Source organism: Limulus polyphemus, unplaced genomic scaffold, assembly GCF_000517525.1.
Source record: "Limulus polyphemus unplaced genomic scaffold, Limulus_polyphemus-2.1.2 Scaffold2305, whole genome shotgun sequence".
NCBI lineage: Eukaryota > Metazoa > Arthropoda > Merostomata > Xiphosura > Limulidae > Limulus > Limulus polyphemus.
The window spans coordinates 127203-148910 of NW_013667915.1; the positions used below are offsets into that span (position 1 = coordinate 127203).

The following is a 21708-nucleotide window of genomic DNA, read 5'->3' on the forward strand; positions in this document are numbered from 1 at the left end:
TTTTACGAAAAAGACATTGCATAAGCTTATTTAATTATTTTTAACAAGTCTGGTAAATGATGGCAAAATATTCAAATCCTTATTTATTAAGCAGTGTTGTTAAATTTATTGAAAAGAAACTATAGTATTAGATATTAGTTGATCTTCATCAAGGAGATTGTTAGCAAAAAATCTGGTATATAACTTGACAAATGTAGCGGTGATGCCATTTTGAAGGTTTAGGCCCTGGGTCACCAATATATTTTTCATTTTTGTCATGTTTTTTTATGATTTATAGCTGGAAGTGATGATCACTGCAATGTGAAAAACAAAGTATCAAAAGAAATATGTTGATGAATATTAAGTTGAAAATAACTGGATATACTGTATAAAATAGAATTTTCTGATCAACAATAAACAAATTTAAGTTTTAAGATGAAATATTTTTAATGTTTTTTAAAACAACAAAATTCTGAAATTTCACAACTAAGGAAAAGACAGAAACACTAAATCAAATTATATGATGTTTTTAACCAAAAAAAATAAATACTTAGTAAGTATGTATTAAAATTAATGCATTTTGGTAAATTATTTTTACTATGAGAAGGAAAAAAGCAGAGAATATCAGTGACACTCCACTGGTCCAGAAGGGAATAAATGAGTTTCTAGATTCTGTTTCTACATTTAATAATGTTGGAATGATATGGCTTTGGAATGAATTACTCAATGTACTTTATGTAACTGAAGTGAATGTCCCCAAATCTTCATGAAAAATAGATGGAATTGATGGGAAGCATGCTAGAAGAACTAACTCCAGTGGACCTCTTGGGGAGCTCATGGATCATGGCATGGACAGTTGGGCCTCTCTCTTTATGCCTACATGCTTGTATTCTGTCTTTGGCTGTGGGGATTTCAGCTGCAGTCCTCTACGTGTCTTCTTTATTTTATGGAATGTTCACATCTGTTTTTTGCTTTCACACTGGGAGAAATACAATACAGGAATCCTTTATTTACCTTGGGGCTATGACATATCACAATTTGTAAGTCTAATGATTTTATTATGTTACATAGTGATTTCTATGTTTGAAATATAACTAAAATATAAAGCCTTGATCATCCATTACATTTTGTCAAGGTAGTTCGTGTTATCAGTTGTTAGTAATTCTTGTACTAAAGATTTAAGAAGTAAATGTACGGAGTGGCAGAATGCTAAATTTTTCTTTTCATCCCTGTTAGAAGGTCTGGAAACAAAAGTAAACTAACATATTGCTGACTGAGATATATAAGTAAGAGTATCAAACAAATTAATTTCTTCCACTTACTGTCTTTAGAGCCATGCTACAAGTTTCCATTGACAAATATAAATCCATGTGTAAAAAAATGTTGAGAAAGTAAAATTAATTTTTTTTTACATCCTTTAAACTTGCCAGCAGTATACAAACTTTATTCTCAAAGTATTTGCTATTTCAAAACATATTACACTCTTGGATAAATTGTAATCATAAACTTTTTTATCAGGTGTTGCTGATGGCTTATATTATCACCTATTTCAAGTCATACAAATTTTGGAAGTTTTTAGTCCCAGCTATAAATCTCAGTAGTGGAGAAATTGTTGAGATGTCTCTGTATAGTAAGTATAGATCCAATGTTTATTTAATGCAGATATCTGTAAAGTAATGTAAACAGCAGTGTTCTCTCTAAGCTGTGTGGCCACACAATAACCAATCAAGTGCTGTGCATTTCATTATTCAAGCTGCACACATCCTTAATAATGGTGAGGAGTCTCAACACGTTGACAGCCTTAATGACCCTGGCAGTCGATAGGCTTAAAACCTAAATAACTAACTGGCCTAATTCCAACAGGGTTAATGGTCTAAAAATATTCACCCTCTAAAAAAAAAATATATATTAGAGGCAACATTGGTAGACAGTCTGTAGAATTTTTAATGATCTGTTAGGTAACTAGAAAGAATGTAGAGTTAGTCCAGACATTTACACATGGTAAGTGTAAATACAGTAGAAATATTGCACATATCTGTAGGATAAGTGTAAGTACAGTATAGAGGCAGTGCACATATCTATAGGATAAATGTAAGTACAGTATAGAGGCAGTGCAGATACATGTAGGGTAAGTGTAAATACAGCATAGAAATAGTGCAGATATGTATAGGGTAAGTGTAAATACAATATAGAAATCCTGCAGATATGTGTAGGGTAAGTGTATATAGAATATAGAAATCCTGCAGATATGTGTATGGTAAGTGTAAATACAGTATAGAGTTATGTTTATCTGTAGGGTAAGTGTAAATACTGTTAAAGTTATTGCTGATATCTGTTAGGTAAGTTTAGACAGTGTAGAGGGTAGTGCACATATTACTGTATGTTAAATGAAGACAATGTACATTTCCCGCTTTTTTAAATGTAGAACTAGTGCCACTAGAATTTGGAAAAAATATTAAATTCTCTATAATTTTTGCTAAAAATAGTTTTAACACTACTTGAAACAGCTGTGTCTGAATTTCTAATTATTGTGCAAGAAATAAGCAAAATTATTTAACCCACAGACTACACAAAATAAGTTTCTTGGAATTCTGCAGTTAAAAATAATTTATTGTGGGATGAAAGTTGCTGAATGGATATCTACATTTGATTTGTTATTACAGTTTTCTTTTTGTTGTTCTGTTCTTAGCCAACAGGGTTGAAAATGTGAAATGTTTGTATAATTATTCAAGTTACTAGAAAAATATTTTGTGATAGGCACTCTACTTTGGAGAAGTCTTATATTAGTCTAATTTTGATCAACTTTTTATATAGATCTAATCTTTTGTTCTTAGACTATAAGCTTTTGGAATTTATTTAATACCCCCATTGTAACTGAAATCATTGCAAAGCTATGGCAATTGTTTTCTTAGAAATAGGTTATTCCTATTGTTCGTCACATATCTTGGACGCTTCAAACATTGTAGGAGAGTGAATTGTGACTGATTACCTAGAAAGTAACATGTCAGAGAGATCTAGAAAATTGGTGATCCCCCTCATGTTATAAGAATTGTTTAAAATATTCCAGAAAGAAAGATGATCATTTGAGAGTTAAATAGAAAAGTATAGACATTTTACATTAAAACTTATAGTTGGTTTGAATATTGCTTACTTGTTAATTACTTGTACAGTTAAAATTCTTTTTTAGAATCCTAGACTCTTATTATGTGTTTTATGGAAGATTCTGAAAACAAAAGTAATAATGTAATAAATTTTGAATGGGATCTGGCATTATTTCAAAGCGAAATAAGTCAATTTCAAAATAATTGACAAGTGTGCATTTTGTAACCAAACTTGTGCCAATAATGTAAGCAGTGTCAGTCAAATGTGAAAGCATATGAGAAAATGTAAGAAATACCCACAACAAAATGTACAAGGAGTATGTGGACATGTAAAGCATCAATTCATTGCAACAGGGACCTTCGATAATTATTGAGGTAGGTCTAGTTTGTTTATTTCATTGTTTTGGTGTGTGCGTGACCTAACATAGATATTTAGAGCCTTAAATGTTCTCCTTTGAATACTTTGAAAAGTTTCAAGTCACATTAGTGTAATAACAAATTTATAGAAAAAATATTCAATTCATTTTACTGAAACTTAAATGTTTATATTTTGTAACTTTTCCACCTTGAATGTTGCTAATATGGCAGCCATTGAACATTATATCTCCTAATCCTGTTAGTGAATTTGAGCCAGGTTACATGCATACATTCTCCTTATGGATAGCATGACTTCTTTAGCTTTCTGTTAGTCTGTTATTAACTTTTTCAAAATGGAGACCAATGAACGGGTAGATTTTAGTCTTCTCATGACTGGTAAGCACTTTTTAGGTGTTGAGCAAACAAATGCATATCAAATTACAAAATTTAAGTGTGAGTAATAATTATAACAATAGAAATTTATTAAATTTGAATTAAAAAATATTTTGAAAATTAATATTTATCTTTTTGCAATATTTATTTAGTGAAATTTGCAAAGAAAAATATAAAAATGTTAAAATTTTCATTTTGCACACCTTCAGGGAGTCGTCTTTGTAAAGAAAGAATTGCTCAGATGACTAATAAAATAATTAATTATTTACTGTAAAGAGATTATATTCATTAGATATCAGTAGATCTTGACCAAGAATATTATTAGCAAAAATAATATTTAGCCTAACAAAGGAAATACACCATTTTGAAAGGTGATGAATAATGTTAGTTTCTGTAGTGTTTTTTGTGATTTGTAGCTGCAATAAAGAAAATAGTCTCAAACAAAATACATTATTAAATATCAATTAAGTTGAAACTGACTGAATGTATAAATTGATACTTTCTGATTAAGAATGAGAAAATTGAAATTCTAAAGAAAGCAACTTAGTTTTAATGTTTATTCAAAACAGTCTCACAAAAAAGTTTTAGAAATTTTACAACTTACAAATTGACAAAAGTACTAAATAATAATTAATAAGAAGATATTTGTAGTACTCCTCCAGTCTGAAAAGGGTTAAAATAAATTTGTTTTTGAGTATACATTTAGATCATTCTGCTCAACACTCATTCTGTTTTCATTAGTATAAAGTGATTTTTCTCATTGATGTGGTAAATAGAAATAACATAATAACATGATATTGTTTTGTAACGTGTACCTGTATTTTTGAAAACTTTAGGTTAATTAACTGTCAACAGCTGAATCACAGTTTATATTCTTTCTCTTTTTCTTTTTTTTTTTGCAGGAAGAGAAAATGAAGGAACTGAAGAGGAAAAGTATTGTTTCTACACAATCATTTAACACTGTTTTTGTCTTACAACTCCTGACAACTGTGGACCAACCACCTGATTATCCTTACTGCCAAACCTAATGCAAACTGCCTTAATGTAAGGATAGAAGGAAATTCAAAGACACATTACAAAAGCTGTGTATTCAAGTTGCAACCACTTAGTTAAACTGAAAACAGATTTTGGAAGAAAGATCTTTGTCGCCTAAGATATATTTTTGTATTTCATTCAAAGTTCTGCCTCTGAAATTCCCTGTTGTATTAGGAGTAAAAAAATGTGTGCAAAGTCTTGTCAAGGAAAAGACAGCTAAAGGAGATTCATTGACACTGGTGTTGACTGGGTAGTGATGAAAAATTCTTTAATTAACTTGATGTTTACAATCTTTGAAACATTACTGAGTCAAAAACTAAATATTGCACTGGTGAGTAAGTGACTTAAATCTTCAGTGATTTTATAGACACCATGGGACAAGAGAAGGTCAATGCTTTTATCATAGATCATGCAAATAATATGAGTACTCCATAGGCACTATTTAAAGAGAAATATCTTCACTTTGTTATCTAGCTTGTGCCAACTTACTAAGGACGTTTATAAAGTCATAGAGACAATCAAGCAGATTTTACTATTTTACCAGAAAAAAACAAGAACTTACACATATTCAGGATTGCTTTTTTTTTTATATCCCATGGACATTCATTGGGGATAAGTTCCCAAGTGCCTTGAAAATGCAGTTAAAACCAAGGGGTATTATTTGCAAGCATCCATAGTAGGCTCATGGGTCAACTCCTCATTTCTGTCCACATCTTCAAAAACATGATGATGAATTTTGTTGGTACAAGTGAGCAAAGTGTTGAGGTGATGCCTATTTAGAAGAAGATGAGGCAGCACTATGAGAACACGTTATGTAATTATCTTTGCTAAGCTCAAGAATAGTGCTTCATGATGACAGTATCTAGCCACCCAGACTTTTGTTTGATCCTGTCTAATTAGCAGCCTACTTATAATGACTGCTAATGAAACTTTTTTTTAATATTACAATTGCCAAAATATGCAATTAAAAAAAACAAAGACCATCCTAGCAAAAAACAGAATGTGCCATATTATTATACTTATGCCTATGTATTGTAGTTTTAGGTACAAAGTCCTCAATAAATAAGATACTACTATTAAATAAGTTTCTAACACTTGCATTATTTATTTCTTACATTTCTTTTGGATATTAAGTTGTTAGAAAACCAATATGAAATCCACATTTTAGAAAATAAGTTACAAAAAGTTATCTGGGAAATTAAAATCTTTAAGTGATATATATATATATATCATTTTGTCATCATTAAGTCATAATGGATAATGTCTGTGGCCATAGTGCTCAAATGCATAGGGGATGTTCCAGTTATCAGACAAGATCCATATGCTGATGTCACACTAGCCAACAACTATGGAGAATCAGTTAAGGGTTAGGATTTGAGTGCTTAAACCCACAACGTCTCAATTCCTACTGCTTTTTGCTATTTGTAGCTAGTTATGGGAAAACAGTTACTCTTAATATTTAGATACAACTTTAAAATAGAAATAATCTTCATCAATAACTTGAATTTTATTCCAAATGTAATATATAAAAAGGAACTTATAACAGAAAGAAACAATAGTAGTGACATTCATGCACATTACTTAGATATTAATTTTGTGAAGACAAAGACAGAGTATAGTTGACTCTTTTTAATAAAAGAAGGAAATTTGATTTTCCTGTCCTTGATCTACCCACCCCTAATTGTGTTCTATTTATACTGCTAAAAGGAATTATTATCTCTCAGTTAAAAAGATTTTTAACAATAGTAATTCTTTTATGGATAATATTCAATTATTCAAAAATATGTTGAAAAATAACGGTATAAGGACTGGCATATAATAAAAATGTTATACCTGTTTTATAATACATATGAAATTACTTGTACATCTCATAACATAAAAATATAAAGGTGAAGTTGGAATTTTACATTGTAGAATTTTTAGGGTAGCTTTATTTCTACGTTAAGATTATATTTAAATATTAAAGGTAATTGCCTTCCCACAACTGGCTGTAGACAGCAAAAGGCAATGAGAGTTTAGATGTTGTGGGTTTATGCACTCAACTCCTAACCCTTAACTGATTCTCCATAGTTGCTGGATAGTTTGATATTGGTGTCTGGATCTTGCCTGATAGATGGAATATTCCTAATATGTTTGGGTGCTGTGGCCACAGACATTATCCGTTTTGACTTAATGATAACAACAAGAACTGGTAATGGAAAGACAATTGTTGAATTTGTAGTTTCATTGTAGTGTTTGATATGTATTGAGCTCATTTTTGTTTTATATTAGTGATGACTCGGTTGCATATTGATAACTAATATATCTGATAGCATTAAAGCTATTTATATATGTATAACTGTATTGTAAGTGTAGGTATTGTATAGAGTTGGTGGTGATACTTGTATGCTAAGTTAGACACATATAACTAATTATATCTGTATGACAATATAGACATAGTGTAAGGTTAGTATTGATATATTGTATGGTAATTGTAGAGTTAGTGGCAGTATATTGTGTAGATAGCTTAAAGGTGATGTAGATATCTGTATGCTAAGTATAAACACAGTGTAGAGTTAGTGGCAGTATATTGTGTAGATAGCATAAAGGTGATGTAGATATCTGTATGCTAAGTATAAACACAGTGTAGAGTTAATGGTAATGTATGTTAAGTGTGAATATTTGTATGGTAGGTACGAACACAGTCATGTATTTGGTATTTCCTTGGAAGTTTAAGTTATATATTTGTTGTATACTATTCATGAGCTAGTATTTGTTTTTTGACTTTAAAGATTAATTAAAAGTTTCTTCATCTAAGCAGTTATGAGAGTCAATTTAAACTGTTATAGTAACACTGTAAAAGTCTGAAAGAGTAGACAAAATGTGAAGTTGCTTGTCAGTAGAAAGAAATTTATGGTTTTATCTGAACTTAGATTTTTTTAATTTCTAGTTGGAAGCTTTGGAATGTCTTTTCCAGTGAGTTTATACAATATTTACACGTAAGTATCATATTTACAAACAGAGTATGACTTTTCAGAGCCTTATTTATTAGAATAATTTTTACAATTAATATATTTAATAACTTTCCATCTTTAAAAGATCATAGAATATTTGACAGTTAAATCACCATATTTACTAGTAATATCATATTTAACAAATAACTACCATGTTTTGAAGAGCTCAATTTTTCAAGTAAGAATGCTTACAGAATGTAAATTGTACTTAAAATTGTTCTAACCAATGTTTTAGTGTTAGATTATCCTAACACCTTTACTAAACAGCATACAACTTTGTTGAACATTTCTTGTTTTAGTAACCTAATAGTTTTTTAATAAAAACTTATAAAAGAAAACGAACAGAACAGGTGTTCAGTTATTTGAAGAGGGAGTAAAAAATCTTTGTCTTACTGTTTGATAATAGTAATTAAAATATTGCAATTTTTAGTATTTCCTTTTAAATCTTATAATTGGGCTTGTGGCAATGAAATATACTTCAGTTTCATATTTATACCAAGTTTCTGTTTTTTCTCAGAGGCTATAAAACTAACACACTTAAACAGAAAACATTATATGAAGGTATGCGTCCCCTCTTTCCTGTTACCACTTTCTTAATTATGACAACTCTGTGGGCAGTTTTCTCTCCAAGTGACATCATTAACAAAGATCCCCGAATCTTTTACTGGATGGTTGGGACAGTATTTTCCAACATTTGTGTAAGTACTGTTTAAGCAGCTTTTATTTCCTCAGTTTTAGTTTAAGATGATGTACATTTCTTGAATTTTCCACATTTGAATAGTTTGTAAGCTTTTATTAACACAGCAATGTTAAAGTGATGCTTTATCATTTACTCAATTATATTATTTTATGGTATCTTAGATATCTATGTAGGAGAGAATGTACACTGGCACAGTTTTTATATTTCTTTACCTCCTTGACAGTGGTTTATACAAACTGTGTTGTTTTTACATAGTTACTTTAACTAGCTGGATGGTTGTATCAGATGAATTAGGTGATTTTTTGTGTCATTTTTTAACTAGGTCATTTTTTTTAGGTGTATGCTTATGTCAAATTAGCTTTGGTAATATTTTTAGTAACTTTAAGCTGCTGGTTGCTTGTGTCAGGTTCTGTTTGGTGCATATATAATATTTTTCCACTCTTCTGTGGATAAGTAATATGATTCTGCTTTAGAAACACTAATCACCTCTCTGCACCACCAAGAGTTATTACATCGAGCACGTTGCCATGTAACTTCCTGTGCATGCCACATGCATTGAACAAACCTTTCACCTTTTAATGTCAGGGAGTGTTGTGCTGGCCTATGATGTAATCATCATTAGACTAACTCTCCACCAATAGGAAATGACATATTCTTCATGGCTGGTTTTCAGGTTTTTTTGTTTTTTTCATTGTATATGGTCTGATGGTGTCACCCCTTCTTCTGTTCTTTGTCCTCTTGTTACTGTCTACAGTTTTTCCCTCTTTGTGGGCTGGCCATCACATGTCTTAGAGACGATTTGTTTCTGGAGTCATCCCTAGGTTACAGTCCTGTGGGAGCTCAGCTTTCCCACTTTGTCTGCTGGTGGACTCTCTTTGCTACAATATGTTGAGTTCCTCAGCTGCTTTTCCATATATCAACTCTTCACTTCATCTGTTTCACATGTCATAGAACAATTCCTCAATCTCACTCTGGGCTTCTACTCCCATATTTTTATCTTTCCTATGAAGATGGGATGTTGATGGCCAAATACCAATTTGTCCTATTTGACCAAACATTGGTCTTTCCTCAGTTCCCAGTGGGCAGTTTCTCACTCTCCAGTGGTGGATGACCGATTCTGGGTCTCAACATTCTCTTAACATCCTAATTTGCTTGCCTTTTGTTTTCATTGCTTCATCCACATTGGGCAAAGATTTGGTTCTCAGTCCTTCCCTTTGAGTTGGCTATGGCCCCATCCTTTTTCATTGGGGTCAGTGGATATTTCCTCAGAGGTTACGTTCTCGAGGCCTATTATTCCACTACTCTTATAGACCAGGCCTCGACAAATCCTGGGCACCAGGTCACCATGGGGGTTAAAAATGTCATCATGGTATCTAGTATTTTCTCCCATTTTATTTGTGATTATGAATGTGTTAGATAGAACTCGAATCTAGAATAGTTCTGGATCTTGGAAGTCCGGAACTATCTTCGCATTCTTTGAGTCCAAAATCAAACTTTGTTTCTAGGATTTTAATGGCAGATTCAGCACTTCTTCATATTTTTTCAGGTATGAAGTGCTGTAGTTGCACAACACATTACTATTATCATGCCATTTTCTTTTTTCTCTCAATTCAACCCATTGGTGCACATTTTTAGACTCGGACAGGACCAAAGGCAATTAGTTCAGGCAATGCTATCAAGTGATTATTGATATCAAGTGATATCAATCGTTGCTGAGAAAGTAAATAAATAAAGCTTCCATTACCCAGTACAAACAGTAGGGAAGTTAGGTTAGGCACACCAAAAGGCCTTTAGTTATCATTGTACAGTGTTGTAGTGATGAGTAGATTAGGCCTATTCTGAAACAGCCTGTTTAGCCTACTGATATTGCAGTGATTATTTTACTATCATTCATTGCAAGAATTCACCTAAGTTATAGTTATTTAGTCTACTATTTTAAGAATTGCACATATTGAAGTTTAACTTTATCATATTTTATATAATAAAGTTTAATAATGAACCTTTTGTTTCTTAGTGTAAAACTGTATGTCTCGTATCATAATCACACAACCGACTCAAAATATATTCCATAACCTTTTCTATATTGGACGTGCCTTCTAAGTTTTCAGGCTGGCTTCTAGATCTGAATATATTTGTTGAGGCCTGCTATAGACATCTGGCCTTTTCTTGCCTTTCAATGTGGCTTTTTCTTTTGTGACCTCCCATCTCCTTCAAGAATCATCTTGATTGGGGTGGCTGGTTCTGCCGTCCATTTTAGTCTCAACCCCTACCCTGTATTTCCTTCACTTAACGATCTCTCTCACTTTGTATATGGTGCAGACTTGGCTTACTTCATCTTTGTGATATTTTGCTTTGAATACCAGGGCCGATATGTCTCCTTCATTTCTTGCATGAGTCTTTTGGGGGGCCTCTTTCTTCTCTGAAATTTCTCCTTCTCTTAAGTGTACTCATACATGTTCTCTTCAGTGGTTTCTGGCCTGTCAATGCAAATATATCTGGAGGTACACCATGTTTTCAACCTCTCGAGATCATTGTGGCTCACTCGATCCCAGACGACTCTGGATGTTCATCTTCCCCCATACTCAGACTTGCATGTGTTTGGCTTAGAAGACATAGAAATGAGCTTGTGAGCTCTTCCCATTTATACATGGGTTTCCATACCCATAGTGAGTGTAGCACACATGTAGCACTTTGTCTTGGCTTTGTGCTTGTTACCAACTAGTTTTACAGCCACACCACACCTTTCCACTTGCACTTCTGGATGCCTGATCTCTTTCTGACATCTTATTTCTAAGAGTTTCTCTTTCTCTACATTCTCGAGCTGAGGGCTACTTGTAGGCTTACCATCATCTTCTCTCTCATCTTTATGATCTTTTTTATGATCCATTCAAACACCTTTATTGTTTTCTTCCTTCCCTTAACAATAAGACTCTGACTTCCAGGACTTCTGTTTTATTGGCTCTTTACTTTCTCTTTTGGACCACAACCACCATATTCAGTTGTCAATCTATCATGTCTTGAAAGCTCAGTCCTTTGTGGCAGATCACTATTTCACCTAAGCCTAGACTACTTCAGTGTGGTTTCTTCATCCTCTAGTGTTTTAAGTGGATTTACTACACTTTGGTCATTCTTTTATTACTATATTTCCACCTGCACTTCACTACTCATTTCCATTCATTTTGTATCTAATCCCAGACTCTACAGTAATGGCTGAAGATACTGTGTGTCTGGTGTGGTTCAACCTCCTTTCATATGCTTTAGACATATTTCTTCCATGTTTATCTTACAGAAGCTAGCACTCTCTTTTGCTTTGGCCTCCTCCTGCACTATGTACTGTGGGGACAGATTCATTTTCTTCTTGGAATACCCCAAAACAGAGGTTGCTTGGGAGGGTGATTTGATGTTTTCTCCATTCATCCTTTCTTCCCTTTATTCACTGTACAGCCATTCTGACTCAGATTATACTCTTTGTTCTATATTGTCTATTAGTATTATCTCACAGCTTCTTTTGCCTCTAGCCATTGACATTCCCCTGAATGCTGTTTTTCAGGTGGGTATGTTGACAACCCAACACATTAGTGTCGCATTTCTTACAGCACAAGGAGGTTTCATCTGCCCTCACTTTTGTCTCCTTCTAGTTACCATTATCCACTCTTTAAAATGACTCTAATGGTAAGTTGTTGATTCTTCTCTCTTCTTTTACAGGTCTCATAACTAAACCACCTTATTCAACATACATATATATATATATATATATATATTATAGAGATGATGGAACACACTGAATGGATGGTGTTGCCTCAATGGAAATACTTACCCAAAACTTCCATTTAGCAGGGGAGTATGGAAAACGTTAAATCTATGCCAGCTGTTGAGATGAAGTTTTATGCAAGACTGCTTTGGTGGTGTCTATGTGTATTATTTCTTCCAGTTCTACACCTGACAAAATAAAAAGCACCAGGTGTATGCCTGTTCTCACACCTGGATCATGTCTGCTATAGTTGTGATAACCCATTGCAATGTTTCTTAGTGTAAGATCTAATTCCAGATGATTGTGCCTGGTGACAATGGTTCACACGCCTCTCCGGAGTTTTATCCCCGCCCCCATTTCTTCTACTAGATACAGGACAATCCTTGCTTCCCCAGTCCCAAGCTGCTGGGGAAGTTGACATAGAGAGTTTCTCATCAGGTGTTGCAATCCCATTGATATAAGATTGAGTGGATGCACCCTTTATTTTGGAAGTACAGCTGGGGTGTTAGCTGGTAATGTAGCACAGGACATCTCACTACATTATGAACCAAACCATTCTCTCTTGTTAGATCTAGCCAGGTGAGTCTTGGAGTTAGCTTGGAACATAATTTGGAAATGCTACTCTCTACACCTGATTTTCTTGTATCTAACATAAGTGTTTTTTCCATATGGAATGACCTGACCTGACATATAGCCCTAGCCACACTACACACTCATGCTCATCTGTCTGTCTGTGAAATAATGAGCACTTGAGCAGTCTGTCATTCCACCAACCTTGGTGATATGTTAGCACCCAGTACAGATTATTCTGACAATATCTTTAACTCTATAACCTCTGTTGGGCAAAAAGTATTCCCTGTCTGAGTAGGCTACTCTCTACCTCATGGATGTCACACACCATGGCCTTTCTCTTTTTGATGTTCTTTTCTGAAAAGAGCTCATCTTTGTAATTTCTCTGCATCAACCCCTTCACTGTATTCATTGTATGATTCTAGCTCTTGGTGGAGCAGAGAGTGAGTAGCATTTCCAAAGTTAATGTTTTCCCTACCTGAAAATGTATTTCAGATAGACACTCACCCCTAATCACCACCTACCACCCTTCCTTTCAAATTTCAGTACATTTAGTTTGCCTTGTCAAGGATGAACCTGTGATAATGCTTACAGGGATTACTGCACTGGTGTAATGATGATTACATCATAGGCTTGTGCAATACACATTGATGTATGTAGGAGTGGGAGTTTTTTTAAAGCATATGGCATACTCTGGAAATTACATGGCAGTGTGTACAAGACAATAGGTTGAATACATTTCCAGGTAATAAAAATGTTAATTTTCATGAGTCACATACTTACAACAGCTTGAATATTTTGGAATATGTTGGGCATTAAACACATTTTTGTCTCTTAAATTTTAATTATAAAAAGTTTCTAATTACATACCATCTAAATAACTATTTCAGAATTACAGTAGATATGTGTTTTTGCATCCTACCATCATTTTGTTCAGAGTTTAATAATCTTACAGTGCCGTCTCATCATCAGCCAGATGTCTATGACTCAGTGTGAAGCATTTAACTGGATGTTGTACCCTGTAGGACTAACAATGGGATTGGTGTTTGGTGTTCCATTGTTTACCCAGAGAGAAAATCTTATGGTGTGGATTCTAACTATCTTCTGTATCCTGGCCCATATATACTATGCTGTTTGTGTTGTAAGTGTGCTGTTTTGATTTTCTGTTTTTACTACTAGTAATAAAACATATATTGAGATTGCCTTTTATATACTTGTTAATGTAATAACTGTTTGAAGATACTAATCCAAGTAAGATCTGATGTGTAAATCTTATAACTATTTCTAAACAGAGATTCACTCCAAAAGGCTTAAACCTAAAAGTAATTAATGTAAGATTTCAATCTTACTTTTGTGACACTGTAGTTGGTAGGTTTGTGTTTAGTCAATTCTAGTTGTAGTTGTGTTTTTTTTGCATGTTCATTTAAATTTTATATTATGCTCTTGACAATTGATTCAACCATATTCATTGCGTGCAACTAAGAAAATAAAAATATAGGTATAGTAAATACTATAATGTGACCAATCCAATTTTAAAATAATCTTATAAATTGAGAAGTATGTCAAGAAAATAATTATTGGTTGCTGTAGATTAAATCATACATTTTGTTATTTTATGAATATTTCTCATGAAAACCAACATAAGATAAACCCTGACTTAATTTGACAGTAACTAAAAAAAAAAAAGATATTTGTAATTTTTAAACCTGTAGTTTTATGTTTGAAATAAGCATTAAAAAACTCATAAATTGTATAAATGATCTGCATTATTGATATCAAGACACTGGAAAACATAAACTTACTATTAAGAATATAAGAAAAAGTAAGATAATGGAAGGCAGTTGGTCTATTGAAGCTACCCATCACCCACAAAAACAAACAACCAAATCCAAGTTCATTGTATGTATTACTTCACGTCAATATGCTTAATCCTACAAAGTTTAAAAAATTTTAAAACAAACAGTACATATCATCCCAATAGGTAAACCATTCCATAATTTTAGAACTCTAATATAATATTAAAGAAACTTTGTTGAAGCTTGTATGCAGGTTTACTTACCCCCTAACATTAAAATTCATGATTATAACCTTTTCATGTCACACCCATTAAGCTTATTGTTCAGGTTGTTTTTTTTATTTGCATAGACATGAAAATTAGTAAATTAGATTTTTATTATAATACAGTTTATTTAGAAGAGAACACTGTAAATGGAGTACCTAAATGCATTTCAAGATTAATGTCATTTGCTGTAAAAGAATCTCTGCTAATTTTTATAAGCAGATAGAAAATGATAAAAACCCTATAACCTGAGTGCTGTCAAAAGGTGGACCTTTCTTTTTCAGGGGCAAACTGGGAATGGTACTGTAATCAAATTGGTTATATATAAAGGAAGTTGAGTGATGTCATGAAGGTCATCCAGTTTTACAGGAAATGTTTAGTATATTTTTCCATGTACTAATGAAAGGCTTAATGCAGACTTTAGAATTATGAAGAACTAGAAACTCTGAAGTCCACATTAAACCTTTCTAACCCTTCAGAATCTCAAACAGTAACATCATACCAGCCTGGTTTTAACTCTGAACAAATTTGAATTCAATAACAAACATTACTTTAAGGTTAATGGTACTGCAATGGGTACCAAAATGGCTCCCAGTTATGCCAACATTTTTATGGGTCATATTGAAAGCCAGCTTTTACAACTATGTCCTGTAAAACCTCATACATGGAAACGTTATGTAGATGACATATTTTTCATTTGGACAGCCAGTCTTGAATCATTTAAAGAATTTATCTCATATGCAAACTCCTTTGATTACTCGCCTACCCAAATTAACTTTCTTGACATCATTGTCTTTTTAAAGGATGGAATTTTACACACTGACTTGTACAAAAGACCTACAGACAGACCACAATACCTTCATTATAAAAGCTGTCACTCTGCTCACACTAAACGGAACATTACCTACAGTCAAGCTCTTAGAATAAAGAAAATATGTTCAGATAAAAGAGACTACAGAAAACACACCAAAAATCTAAAACAAACCATGTTGCAAGAGGACATAAAGATACCAAAATCAACAGACAGATCAGAAAAGCTAACAACACTCAGCAGAAAAATATCCTAAAACAGGACAATACTAAAGTTAGTAATAGAATTCCTCTTATTATTACCTATCACTTTAAACTCAGAAACGTTTCTAGAATTTTGAAAAAAACATTTTCATCTCCTACAACTGAACCATCGCCTTAAACAGATATATCCTGAAGTTCCCATTGTCTCCTTACAAAAAAGTAGAACTCTAAAAGATATATTTTTTCACACAGAAGTGAATTACATCCCACCAAAAATGGTTGTCATCCATGCAGTAAAACTTGTTGTCAAACCTGCAAGTTCATAAAAACTACTGACTCATTTTCTGACAAGCACAACCTAAGAAACTTTAAAATATTAATAAGAAGTCATTTGTGGAAAACTAAACACCATTTACCGTATACAGTATAAAAAATGCAATCACCAATATGTATGACATACACAAACAAATCGTAGAAAATGTTTCAACAACCATAAATCTTCTATTAACACTGAAAAGATCTACCTGTTGCTCAACACTTTAACCAACCTGGTCATTCCATTAACGATGTTACTCTCGTTGGTATTGAAACAGGATTCAAAAATAAAGCTGATGCAGAAAAATAAGAAGCTTATTGGATTGCTAATCTAAATACTCTTCAACCTTTTGAAATTAATCTAGATCCAGGAATCAGTGATCTCTGAGCATTGGTTTTATCTCTCTCAGAAAACAATTTTCATTCTTTGTTTATTTCTTGCATGTAGTGTGAACCCTAACTTTCCTAAAAGTTACTATTTATTGAAGATAATTTTCCATACCTGTTTGTATAAATTGATTAGTGTAACATCTCTTTTTCAATCAGTCTCTAGATGTCAACTTTATTTTACTTAAACACTTAAGTAAAGTTATATTTAGCCAATTATAAAGCAAAATATTCCTTACACCTTTTTACATAATGCTCTCATCACAAGCTACATTGTACCGGAAATGAGACACTTACAACAGTACATGGAAAATATACTAAACATTTCATGGAAAACTGGATGACCTTAATGACATCGTTCAACTCCCTTGATATATAACTCTTTTGATTACACCACCATTCCCAGTTTGCCCCTGAAGAATAAAGATCTACCTTTTGAAAGTGCTTGAGTTATACAGTTTTTATCATCTTGTATCAAGACTTCTTGAACCTACATATTTATTTGACATCATGTATATAATCAGATAGCTAGTATGAGTCCTAGACTAATGCTGGTGCTAATATTTTTTTATGTGATGAACAGAATGGCTGAATAAATGTCAAACTTAAATCAAACTGTTATACTGAAGATTTAATGAACATGACACTTTTACCATTTATAAATCTAGTAAGAAGTGGGACTTTCTTTTTTTTTCAATATCTCAACTTTCAACATCATATCAGGTTTTCTTGTAGAACATGAAGTGATTGAAAATTGGCTTTTTTGGGTAGTCTAGTTTATAGAAGTTATGATGACTTTGGTGTGAGTTTGCAACATAAGCCAACATTCTAATGTTTTTATGGGTATTTTAATAGTTTTGTTCCTATTATATTCTTTAAATAAAAGCTTGTAAAAATTCTTGTCTATCTGACTTTTAAGATTGTAAATGAAATAATGTTTTTCATAATTATATTGGTAGGATAAAATATTATCTTAATGAATACAAAAATTACATAAAAACAAATTACCACTTCTACTATGCCAAATTTTGATATACCAAAAAGATCTCTAATGTTAATATTATAGTATGCAAGTCAACACTCCTGATATGTAAAGAAAAATTACATGAAATTTTGAATAGAGCATATCCTCAAATTAAATTAACATGCATTTCAAGTCAACCCTTAGAATTTGTGTAGTTTAAAGAATAAAATTTCACTGAAAAGGGCATTTGTTTTGTGTAAAGTCCTGACTGTGCTAAGGAGCTTGTTGGTTCTACCATTAAGTGGTTAAACATTTATATAAAATAACTTACACAGAATAGATTGTGGGTTTCTTCAACTGTTGCAGAGTATTTTTTTCTATGTATGTAATTAAGGTTTTTAATGATGAGGCTAGTCTGTGAAGTAGAGCTGAGGAAGTATTGCAATTAGGGATAAGAGAAAGTCTGCTGATTGCTAAACTGAGGCCAATTTAAACTATCCTACACAAATCAAACTGTAAATTTGTACTAAAGGCTAAACTTCACTTTCTAACAAAGATTCAAACATGGAACTACCTGTTTTGGTATTAGTCTAGAATAGACCTCTGTATCTACTGCTGTAATTACTGTAACTTGAAAGTATTAATACAAAATTGATTATTTTCACAGGTGCAAGAAATGTGCCAACATTTTGGTCTCAGGTGTTTTTCCCTGAAAAAATCATCTCAAGATTGACAATTAGCAGACAATGTGTGAAAGTTAAGAAGCAAATTTTGTGGCCAGTCTTCAGGTTCCAAGTTAGTGTCAGCTTTTTTATAATTAAGTGTAAACTCTGACTGTATATATGTAATACTAGCCACATGTGTTTCTCCCCATCAGTTTGTGTGTGTGTTTTTTGTAAAGGGACACTATTAATCATCCAGTTGAGATATGATATCTGGTTAATGCATTCTTATGTTAACCTCATTTCACTCTAACACAAAGGCTGTATGTAATCTAGCTCAAAATTATAAAAAAGAAAAAGTGTAAGAATTGTTATAACTGCAACTTTTAAAACAGTAACATACTGTAAGTAACATTAACCAAACATTTACCTTTAAGCACATGTCCTAAATGCCTAAAAAGATGATTCAACGTGTTTGTGCAAATAGTGGTTTAGTCATGAGGCAGCTGATTTTGTAAACAAACTTAGACTTTGTAAAAATGATAAATGACCAGTTTTAGAATATATTGGTATAACATAATTATCACTTAATAAGGCTGATACAGTAAAACATTGGGAATAACAAGATTTTTTTTGGTAAGTAGTCCTGTTTATTATAAATTATACACTATTCTCCGGTGTATGTTATGACCTCTGAAGAATAACAAAAACTTGTTTAACACATGCTCACATTATTTACTTGAATTTCCAAGGTGGTTGACTGTCAGTTAAACAGGAAAGGAAACTTGTATATGTGTATAATGTATGTTCAACAATATTTTAATGAATTTCCAAAGCTGAAACATTGTATAAATGCAACCACTCAATGTAACAGTTACATTTTCGTTTATTTTAGTGAAAATAAATAAAATATTCCTTTAAAAATCAGGAACTTTAGTTTTGTGATATAATGAAATTTATATTATGTCATTAGTTATTCTTTTTTATTATCACAAAATTAAAAATGATTTAAGTTTTTGTTGATATATCAATGCCAGAAATATTAACATTAAATAGTACATATATTAAACAGAAAAGACTTAGTGTTATGTGATTACTATAAAGTTTAAGTTTTTGTAAAAATAGAGGTCAAAATTAATACCCTAACGATTGAGTGTAATTTTGAGAGTATCATCTTTCAACTGCAACACTTAATAACAATTGGTACTTGTTTATACATTTAGTTTGATAAGAAGTGCACAAATCATTAACATATATTTCTAATTATTGAATTTATAGATGTGCTATTTTTTTATTTTAAATTTCATGTTTCAGTGACACCACTCTTGAGTTGTAGCTAATTCTTCAATTTATATATGTACTGTTTTTGTTTATAGAAATCAGTGAAAAAAACTCCAACTTTAATAATTAAACATAACTTGATGAAACACACAACAATTGTATTAGTTGTAGTGGAAAACCATTTTGTGTCACCTATAGCTTTTTACTGTTTCTTTTCTTTTATGTTGTTAGGTGACTGTATAGTAACTTTGAGATTGCCTGTTATTATGTCATTGTCAACAATGGTGTTGAGATGGACAGAAAGTATAATGATACAACATTGTAATTTTTTGTGATGGTCAGTACACGTGATATGTTACTGTAAATTAATTTTGTGATTATCATAAAGTCAAATATCTCGTGTTGTGGCTTCTAATGAACATGATATTTAAGCATTAATTGATGTGCTAGCCAGAGAATACCTGGATACAATGTGTGTTTGTGAGTGTGCATGTTGTGCTATCTTGAACATGATATGTGATATCAGTATAATGTTGTGAGATAACATAATGATATGTCAGTAAAAAATTGATACAGTGTGTGTGAGTGTAATGTCATGTGGTAGCCACACAATGTTGATACAACCCATAAAAGTATGAGTATAGTCATGTAGTAGCCAGGAAAGATGTTGATACAATGTATGTTGTGGTAGTGACAAAACGTTTTGATCAAATTTTGTTACAAAGTACAGCTTTTACAGTAAGGAAGATTATTATTATAACAGGTATGATGCTTCAATCACGATCAAGTACACTTAATCAGTAAGTAAGCTAAAAATGAAATGTTGATACAATGTACATGAGCATTAAGTGATGTTGTGGTAGTGACAAAGCATGTTGGTTCAATGTATATGAGTATAAAGGCATATTGTGGTAGCCAGGAAAAATGTTGATACAATGTACGTGAGTATAAAGTCTCATTATGACAAAACATGTTGATACAATGTACGTGAGTATAAAGTCATGTTGTGGTAGCCAGAATATGTTGTTTGAGTGTAAAGTCATGTTGTGGTAGCCAGAATATGTTGTTTGAGTGTAAAGTCATGTTGTGGTAGCCAGAATATGTTGTTTGAGTGTAAAGTAATGTTGTGATAGCCAGAATATGTTGTTTGAGTGTAAAGTAATGTTGTGGTAGCCAGAATATGTTGTTTGAGTGTAAAGTAATGTTGTGATAGCCAGAATATGTTGTTTGAGTGTAAAGTAATGTTGTGATAGCCATAAAATGTTGTGATTTGTCATTGTAACATGACAAACTTCCTGTATGTAAATAAATATTAGATTTGCCTGTATATTTGTTTAGTGGTTCACATAATAATGTTATGATAATTGGACAGAACTTCTATCATTTACTAAACTTTCATTAATGTACAATTGGGCTTTCTTATTTAAGTAGCATAACTTACTGAACACTGCTGTTATAACAGAAGATCCAGCAAATATCCTGACCAATAAATGTGTGGTAATTCATTATTATTGTAAGCTTTTCCCAAGAAAAGTTATTTCTGACAGTTGTGAATTGGGGGGCATGAAAAACCATAAATGTGGGTAAATAATGAAAAATTGCTTTGAAGATGATACTGAGTGAGGAAATATCCTGATTTTTTTCAGTCTTTATTATTTTTGATCATTACTCAAGCTATGTGCAGTAAAATAATTTGTATGTGATGATCTCAAGTTAACTTCAGAAAACGTATTTTTATCAGCTTATCAAATCTCATTTTTAATGTTATTTTCTTTTAAATAACCAAAGATAGTGTTTTCTGAGTTCTGGAACAGGTTTGAAATAGAAACATTATGATTAAAGATAATAGAACACTTATATAATCCAAATGTTTAACTGCAACTATGTAATGAATAGAAGGTTGGTGTTTGCTAAATAGGTATGATTTTTTATGCTGGTTTTATCATTGCTGATGTTCAGTATTTTCTGAAGTCACATTATTATTATTATAAACAAATCAAGTAAACAACTAAATTTTTGATTTGAAGAAGTAACAAATCTGGTAAAAGTTATGTATTAGTATCTTCAACACATACAGAAAAAAACTGGTTTTCGTATAACATAATATACAAAGTTGTGCAAGTACTTACAAAATGTTTGTAATTTCA

The 21708-nt window shown here is 32.0% G+C and overlaps 1 protein-coding gene across 1 annotated transcript in view; it reads left to right on the forward strand.

The window, feature by feature from the left end:
• LOC106466567 (ethanolaminephosphotransferase 1-like) overlaps positions 1 to 21708 on the forward strand; it is a 50670-nt gene that overhangs the window by 20493 nt on the left and 8469 nt on the right. Inside the window, exons 4-9 of the mRNA XM_022394603.1 lie at positions 757 to 1019; positions 1498 to 1609; positions 7795 to 7843; positions 8376 to 8556; positions 13835 to 14020; positions 18286 to 18413. Of these exons, the coding sequence (XP_022250311.1) occupies positions 757 to 1019; positions 1498 to 1609; positions 7795 to 7843; positions 8376 to 8556; positions 13835 to 14020; positions 18286 to 18351 (857 nt within the window). The 3' untranslated portion in view covers positions 18352 to 18413. The remainder of the gene's footprint in view (positions 1 to 756; positions 1020 to 1497; positions 1610 to 7794; positions 7844 to 8375; positions 8557 to 13834; positions 14021 to 18285; positions 18414 to 21708) is intronic.